General features: G+C 42.3%; 1 protein-coding gene across 3 annotated transcripts in view; it reads left to right on the top strand.

Annotated features, from left to right (window-relative positions):
* The window catches only part of usp37 (ubiquitin specific peptidase 37), a 46,713-nt gene that overhangs the window by 15,114 nt on the left and 22,431 nt on the right, over positions 1 to 9,168 (top strand). For all 3 annotated transcript variants that reach the window (XM_043694359.1, XM_043694357.1, XM_043694358.1), the window contains exons 6-10: positions 1,056 to 1,133; positions 1,368 to 1,465; positions 4,084 to 4,162; positions 5,481 to 5,642; positions 7,082 to 7,213. In XM_043694359.1, the coding sequence (XP_043550294.1) occupies positions 1,056 to 1,133; positions 1,368 to 1,465; positions 4,084 to 4,162; positions 5,481 to 5,642; positions 7,082 to 7,213 (549 nt within the window). The remainder of the gene's footprint in view (positions 1 to 1,055; positions 1,134 to 1,367; positions 1,466 to 4,083; positions 4,163 to 5,480; positions 5,643 to 7,081; positions 7,214 to 9,168) is intronic.

Here is a 9,168-nt window from a genome sequence, read left to right as displayed (position 1 = left end):
CCCAGCACCGATCCTTGTGGCACTCCACTGGTCACAGGCCTCCAGTCTGAAAAACAACCCTCCCCCACCATCCTCTGTCTTCTATCTTTGAGCCAGTTCTGTATCCAATGGCTAGTTCTCCCTGTATTCCATGAGATCTAACCTTGCTAATCAGTCTCCCATGGGGAACCTTGTCGAACGCCTTTCTGAAGTCCATATAGACCACATCTACTGCTCAGCCCTCATCAATCTTGTCTGTTTGTTCTACGCTTAGTAATTGAATTTAAATGTCCCCATCTTATTACTAGTCCAGTGACATTATTGCTGTGCCACTGCCTCACTTATAGCACTGTATCTTAGGATAGATTGTATGCTTCCAAAGACAGTGCACGTTCACCGTAATGTTAACCTGGGCTCTGTTATTTGGATTATGCAGAGAGTTTACCCCATCTAGGAATGTAGCTCATGGAATAGAGAAGGTCAAGGAATGTTTTAGTTGAGTTTTGTGTGGATTTGAAAGGAATTGTTGACTTGAATAAAACCTTTTTCTGCTGATGCCAAATCTTGGATGGGGCATGTAACCTTAAAATCTTTCAGGAGACAAGATAGGAAATGTTTCCTTATGAAAGGGTGGTAGAAGTGCAGAACCTTCTCTAAAAATCTGTAAACACAAGCTCAAATCAACTGAGCTTATTATATTGAGTTTGGTTGCTGAGCAAGTTAAATGATACGTAGCCATGGTGTGTGGACAGAGGTCAATCATGATAGATCGATAACAGAACTAGACCAAGCGAGAAACGGTCTTGGCCCCTTCATTGGTTGGACTTCTTATTCATTACTTCTGAGACTAAAATATTGCCATGGTCTTACCAGACCATAGGACTGTGCTCTCGTTAGAGAGAGACAACTGGTGATAGTTTAACCTGATGGTCACCACACCTCAGGCAAGGGGAGAAATTGAGAAGGAGAGTCCTTTTATGGTTACCTCTGCCATACTGTTGGGCATCAGTCTGCATCACAAACTAGCTGTCCAGCCAATTAAGCTAAACCAAACTGTTGTTATCTTTCTGTTGAAGGACTGAAAAGAGAAAAAGGATGCTGACTCCAGACCTGGAATTAACTGAAGATTATCCTAAAGAGAATGATTCCTCCAGGTTAGTAGCTGCAGGAAAGTTGGAGGTGTAGGATCAGAATCGTAATGCTATTTGAAGGTAATTGGAAGGGTTTCATGTCCAAGCCAGCTTTGAGAACTGGGAGCGATACATGGTGATGTAAAAGGGTGTGATGGAGTTTGCACTGGCAAAGGTGGTGGTGTTAATTGGGGGAGGAAATGGATCTAATGTCACTGCTGAGTAGACATATGAATTAGATTTTACCTTTATTTGCAGCAATAACAAAGTAACTGGTGACACTTCTCGCAAATACTTGAGTAGTTATCGAGAAAAGCAACTGAGTATGAAGCAGGCAGAGGAGAGCAGGAGTTCTGGTAAGTGTTTTGTCTTTTGAAAGAAATCTTTGAACCCCGTGGGTTTCTCCTGTCCTCACCATTGTTGAAAGACTTATTTGAGTTCTGATTTGGAGACGCTGGTGTTGGACTGTGGTGTACAAAGGTAAAAAGCATACAACACCAGGTTATAGTCCAACAGGTTTAATTGGAAGCACTAGCTTTCGGAGCACTGTCCCTTCAGGTGGTTGTGGAGTATAAGATCATATATAGCAAAAGTTTACAGTGTGATGCAACTGAAATTATACATTGAAAAAGATCTGGATTGTTTAAGTTTCTCCATCTTTTTAGAATGACCATGTTGGTTTCAGTTCTTTCAAATGTAACTCCCAGAACTTTTTTAGAAGTTACATTCTCAAGTGAACTTTCACAATAGGTGCAATGTTGGCCCAGGTAATACGTTGAAGTTTGTGAACAAAAATGTCAAAATTGAATAAAGCAAACCACTTTCTTATCGCAAAAATTCAAAGATTTTCAAATGCACAGTAATAGTATAATCTCATTAGTCCCAAAATACTCCTTTATAAATTGAAAAGAAAACAGTTTTTGTGCAGTGATGAAAACACATGCCTGGTGCAGTACCTAACAACACCACTTGTACAATACTAATACCACAGTCCCTGTCTCTAAACCTCAGTAAGTTCATGTCACTTGTGACTTCAACTTTTTAGACTGAAACTGCAGCTAGCTACTTCCTGGTGCAGTCACACAACTGCTTAAACATAATCTGCTTTAATTAACCTATTTAAGGTTTTATCCCAACACTTCTGGCTTGGGACTATTGCTAGATGTTTTCTGTAAGGTTTGCTATATATTCTTTCATCTGATTTGAAATTGATATTCACCACTGTGCTGTAAGATATCTAAGGCAACATTGATGTTTCTGCCTGGATTTCCTTTACAGTTTAAAAAAAAACTCCAAAAGTCGTTAGCTCCTTGAGACCTCATTATTTACCTTACTAGATCGTAAAAGTCCATTGGTGGTGCAAAGCATCAGCCAGAACACTCAAACTATTTTACAAGAAATCACTGTTGCTACAGAGATATTTCCAAACTAATTCTTAACTTCAGATACGCAGAGAACCTGCCAGTTACTAACTCAAAATCCAGATACCCAAACCTAAGCTGAATAGTATTAAAAAATATATATTAAATCCTGTAGTTACATCACAATTATCTTCATCTATTTTGTTTTAAATATTATATTGAGATACAAAGCCTTTCTAGTCTTATGTGATGGTTGACTCCTCAATTCATAGTGCTTCCTATTGTCATTTCTCCTCTTACTGTCTTGACTACTGCTTGATGTACCACATCTTTGCAAATTTGATCTCTGTAGAAAGTATTGCAGAGCATCTGTGGATGTTAAAATTGTTACATAAATGCTTTGCAACACAGAGTTAATTCTGTTTACAGATACACTCGTTCTAATCGCATACGATTGTCAGATGAGGTACAGTGTTAAATACTCTTCACATGGAGAGCAGTGTTTCTGGATCCTAGTCACTCCTTGGGTTCATAAGAATATTAAGGACAGTGTAGAAGGAGAATTGGGAGGGTGCCCTGAAGAAGGGCTTATACCCAAAACGTCGATTCCCCTGCTCCTTGGATGCTGCCTGACCTGCTGCGCTTTTCCAGCAACACATTTTTCAGCTCTGATTCCAGTATCTGCAGTCCTCACTTTCTCCTAGAAGGAGAATTACTCTATATCTAACTTCCACCTTCCCCAGAAGTGTCTGCTGCTGTCTCTGCTTCCTTTTCTAATAATATTCCTACACTTGTGATGAATAGAATATTGATATCTTTTCTAAAATTTCAATCTCGTTTAAAAGTTCCAAATGCAAAAGAGCCTGGCACACATGAAGATGTAAATGAGACCTGTTTTCAAAGACCTCCCATTTGTCACCTTATGGTTGTCAGATGCATTTTAATTGTGAAACCTGCTGTATCAGGAGATGGACAAATAGTATATTTGGAAGATGGGAACGTTGGAACAGGAGTAGACTATTCGGTCCCTTGAGCTTGTTCCTTTATTCAATAGGATCATGGCTGGTTGGTGGCCTAACTCCATACGAATTAATATCTTGGCTTAACAAAAATGTATCCATCGCAAATTTAAAACTAACAACTGATCTCACATCTACAATTCTGAAGACGGGTCACCGGATTCAAAATGTTAACTGTGCTGTCACTCCAACAGATGCTGCCAAACCTGCTGAGTTTGTCCAGCGGTTTCTGGTTTTGTTCCATTGGATTAGGAAGGGGGACATGGGTTTTTAACCAGTTTCAGAATAAGGAGTAATCAATTTAAAACTGATCAGAGCTGGAATAGTTTCTCTCAGTAATAAATCTTTGGATTCTACCCTAGTGGGCTGCGGAGTTATTGTGTATGTTCAAGATAACAGTCAATGCATTCTGTAATATTAAAGACATCAAGGATATGAACGTATTATAGGGGAAAATGGTGTTGAGGTAGATGGTAGACCGTGAATGAGTTGAATAGCAGTGTAGGCTTGAGTGGCTGAATGGTTATCTCCTTCTGTATTGGGATGTTGGGCTCCAGTGTTGTAGTGCTTCAACATCTGACCAACTCTTTGCAGGTACAATGCCACTGCAGAGCTTTTATGGAAGCAGAGCCTCGTCTAAGGATTACTCTGCGGGGAATTCGTTTTTGGACAGGTATGTGTGGGCTGTAGGTTTGCGGTAACTTAACACACCCTTGGGAGCAAGGGAGGCCTCTTCTCTTTGCCCAATTGTCAATGAGGCTCTTAAATGAGGTTGTGTGGGGGGGAGGGAGAGAGATGTGTGGTGTCTGTGTGTTGGGGGAATTTTGGAAAGAGAAAACTCCAGGACTGGAAGCATCATCAGTGATAGTAGACCAGTTAAAATGAGGGACAAACAAGATGCCAGGATGGTAGTGTCAAAATATCCAAGGGTCTTGTAGAGCTAGAGGAGGGAAAGGCCCTGGAAATTAGGTTAACACACAAAAATATTTGCAAATGTTTTCCTAAGATGACGATGCAATATAAATTGTTGTGGTTCTGTTCGCCGAGCTGGAAGTTTTTGTTGCAAATGTTTCATCCCCTGGCTAGGTGACATCATCAGTGCTTGGGAGCCTCCTGCGAAGCGCTTCTTTGATGTTTCCTCCGGTGTACAGAGAACACCAGATGGAGAATTCACCACAAGGGTATACAGGAAAGCCACACACACAGACCAAGTCCTAAACTACGAAAGTAACCACCCCAACACACACAAACGAAGCTGCATCAGGACACTATTCAAAAGGGCCACAACACACTGCAGTACACCAGAACTGCAAAAAAAAAAGAAGAGGAACACCTATACAAGGTATTCGCCAAAAACGGATACCCGCGCAACTTCAACAACAGATGCCTAAGAGAAAGACCACGGAACCACCCTAACCTGCACATCCCTGGGCACTATGGGTAATTTAGCATGACCAGCTATCCTTAGTAGCCACACACGCAGACAACAAGCAACATGAATTCGACTGGGACAACACTACTATCATAGGGCAAGCCAGACAGAGAACAGCCAGGGAATTCCTAGAGGCATGGCATTCATCCACAAACTCCATCAACAAACACATCGACCTGGACCCAATATACCAACCACTACAGCGGACAGCTGAAACTGACAACCGGAAGCGGCAGGGACAGACCACTATAAACACCGGAGGAAACATCAAAGAAGCGCTTCGCAGGAGGCTCCCAAGCATTGATGATGTCGCCTAGCCAGGGGACGAAATGTTTGCAACAAAAACTTCCAGCTCGGCGAACAGAACCACAACAACGAGCACCCGAGCTACAAATCTTCGCACAAACTTTGAATGCAATATAAATGCCGAAGGGGTGAACTGAAGCAATTTGATCAGGTGGAGGCTTGTGAAAAGCGTATGTCAGTACACACCTGTTGGGCGCCATTGTCTGTGTTCTGTGAATTTGATGCACTTAATTATTCTCCTTGCTTTTGACAGGTCCAGCCTTCTGGGCCAGGTTCCATCAGCTAAAAGGAATTTGGGATTTTTACCTCAGCCCATCCCTCAGTCAGTGAAGAAACTGCGTGCAAATCAGGATTACACTGGCTGGAACAGACCCCGGGTGCCTCATGCCACACAGCTCCCACAGCCACTACAGGGGTAAGAAGTTAACAGGCATCTTGGCTGGGTCAAGACTACACACATGCCGCCTGTCTGTTGAATTTTGTTTGGAGACAGTCCTTGGGAGCTGTCACTTTGGTAATGGTGGGCTATGGACATGATGATCTCTCTCAGCTGCTGGAAACAAGCAGCTGACAAAGTTTAATTAATCGAATTGTAGGCTTTAATTCTGCATTCTCTAGTCCGTCAGGTTTACTTTGGATAATAATAACCCAGGGCAGTTTGAACAAGGAAATTTATCCAGTGTTCTTTAAGTAAAGTACCCTAGAAAAAATACTACAAAATTCTCACCCATACATTGCTTACAATCACAAGTGAACCCATTTCCGTGGATTTGCCCGAGGATCAGACTGAAAGAGGCGATCAGCCCACACTCTGCTCCAACTTCCAGTTATTGATCAGATGCCTTCTCCTGATCTAACTATAGTTTGAGCTAAGCTTCCTTTACTTCATAAAGATAAGTTTTGCATTCAAACTTTTACACTATCTAGTCTCCAACATAAGATTAGTTTGACCACTGGCAAATGCCACAAATGTGTCAACAATCATGTCTGGTTTGATTAATTGCTTACTAAGTTTGTTTTCCTCTCCCTGAAAAGAGACTTATCTCTTGCACCCTTTGAACAACTTTAACTTTTGGCCAGCTTCCTCATATAGGCTATTTCCTTACAGGTTTTGTGTCAACTGGATGATAATTATGTAGCACAATTCTGTGATAATCACAAATTAACACAAGTCTGATTTATGTTCTATGTAAAGTATAACCATGGATGGAATCATATCAGGTTCATTGCCTGTTTTAAACTGAACTTCAGCTATTCCGAGTTGCTGTGACTGTTCAATACATTTACTGCTGAGTTATAACTCTTAATATAAACATATGCATTCCTTCAGCAAAACAGAAACAAGTGAAAACCTGTGACCTTCCTCAGAAATAGGTCATCACTGGGCTTTGTGTGATTTCTCCCCTCATTTCATTTACTTTTATTTAGTTTCATTTTGACTCACCCAGCAAATTGACATTACTATGTACAGAGTACATCAGAATAGTTGCAGTGTCGGAGGAGCCCATTTGGCCCATTGTACCTGTGCTGGCTTTCTGTAGAAGTAATCCATCTGGCATCATTTCCCCATTCATTACCTCATACCACTGCACGATTTTCCCAATCAATCCATGTTCCTGAAGTCCCTTGTCCTTGGATCTATTCACAAAAATCATTACTGCAACCTCTAACGCTTCTATATTCTTCATATAGTGCCAGTTAGGATTCAATACTCAGTGTTTTGTTTTATATTTGTGCCCTCTTGTTATTCACACTCACTGCTGGACTGGATTGTGTCACTCCCTTCTGTATCCTGCTATTGTTCAGCCTTCTCTTGTGGCTCTTTTAATGGCTTATCTTTGCTTTGGACTGTAGGTTTTCTAACCTTGGCAATACCTGTTATATGAATGCCATTCTGCAGTCCCTGTTTTCACTTCAATCTTTGGCAACTGACCTGCTGAAACAAGGCATCCCATGGAAGAAAATTCCAGCAAATGCTTTACTCAAGTAAGTATTTTGTGATCTGGAATTATAGCTTTGCATGAACTTGAGAACCTGTGTTAGTATTGAATCGTAGAATCGCTACATTTGGCCTGTCGAGTCTACACCGACCCGCCAAAGAGCATCCCTCCCAGATCTACCCTATCCCTGTAACCCTGCATTTCCCATGGCTAATGCACCTAGCCTGCACTTCTCTGTACAGTTTGGGAAATTTAATGTAACCAATCCACCTAACCTGCACATGCTTGAACTGTGGGAGGAAACTGGACCACCCATACACTGGGCAAAAGTCACCCAAGGGTGGAATTAAACCTGGTCCCTGGCTCTGTGAAGCAGCAGTGCTAACCACTGAGCCACTGTGCTGCCCTATTATGTAACTTCACCAAGTTTTCTTCTGTATGTGCAAGTGTCATTGAACACAGGTCACAGTGGGGCAATGAATAATACTCACTCTTACTAATGTGCTTGTATGTTTAATGGGGACATATGTACTTGAAGTGAGGGAAGACATGATGGAAGATTGGGAGTTAAGGTGAGTGATACCACTCTGTGGCTGGGTGAAGGAGAGCAGCAAGTGAGTATCTGGTGAGGGTGAGGATGCTAGCGAAGTCCGTTTCTAAGGTGGGGAGGAGGAAGGAGATTTGTGGCAGTGATTGGAGAGCCGTATCGCTTTGAGGCTGAGCATATGGCTTCTCACTGAAGTGGATTGTTGCCTCTAGAGATTTGTGTTCAAATGATAATTGTTTTTCTTAATTTTATCTCCTCCATGCTAAGGTTAATACGTACTGTGATAGTTCATTAAACCTCTAGAACATAGAAGAATACAGCGCAGTACAGGCCCTTTGGCCCTCGATGTTGCGCCGATCCAAGCCCACCTAACCTATACTAACCCACTATCCTCCATATACCTATCCAATGCCCGCTTAAATGCCCATAAAGAGGGAGAGTCCACCACTGCTACTGGCAGGGCATTCCATGAACTTACGACTCGCTGAGTGAAGAACCTACCCCTAACTTCAGTCCTATATCAACCCCCGCTTAATTTAAAGCTATGCCCCCTTGTAATACCCGACTCCATACGCGGGAAAAGGTTCACACTGTCAACCCTATCTAACCCCCTAATCATCTTGTACACCTCAATCAAGTCACCCCTAAACCTTCTTTTCTCTAATGAAAACAGCCCCAAGTGTCTCAGTCTTTCCTCATACGATCTTCCTTCCATACCAGGCAACATCCTGGTAAACCTCCTCTGCACCCGTTCCAGTGCCTCCACATCCTTCCTATAGTATGGCGACAAAAACTGCACACAATACTCCAGATGCAGCCGCACCAGAGTCTTATACAACTGCAACATGACCCCAGGACTCCGGAACCAGCCAATACCGAGCCTTGAGCATAAAATACCAGAAAATGTTCTTTAAGCAGCTCAGCACAGTCACTGTTCCCAGAACCACAGCCGCCGTTTTCTCACTGCAATATTTTCTTTTCAGCTTCTGGCAACAAATGGCCACAAACCGATCAAAGGTGAAAGTGACGGTGAACCAGACAGAGCAGTCAGTGGCTGCATAAAGCAACACGGCGTGGATATTACACACGGGGATGTAGTGAAGGAAATGGAATTGCTTCTTATAAACAATGGGAATGTGCCGTAGTAACAGGTCGAGGATAATGACCAGTAGGTGTTAGAATTAGAGGTAGGTGAGCACTTTGGGGATAGTGACCATAATTCGGTGATTTTTACTCTCGTGATGGAGAGGGATAAGTGTTATAGTTATAGCTGGGGTCAGGGAAATTATGATGCGGTGAGGCATGATTTAGGATGTGTGGCTTGGAAAAGTAGACTCCAAGGCAAGAGTGTAAATGATGTGTGGAGCTTGTTCAAGGAGCAACTATTGTGTGTCCTTGGTAATTATGTACCTGTCAGGCAGGTAGGAAAGGGTCGTGCGAGGGAGCCGTGGTTT

The sequence above is a fragment of the Chiloscyllium plagiosum genome, chromosome 7 (assembly GCF_004010195.1).
Source record: "Chiloscyllium plagiosum isolate BGI_BamShark_2017 chromosome 7, ASM401019v2, whole genome shotgun sequence".
Lineage (NCBI taxonomy): Eukaryota > Metazoa > Chordata > Chondrichthyes > Orectolobiformes > Hemiscylliidae > Chiloscyllium > Chiloscyllium plagiosum.
This window is presented reverse-complemented; position numbering and strand designations above follow the sequence as displayed.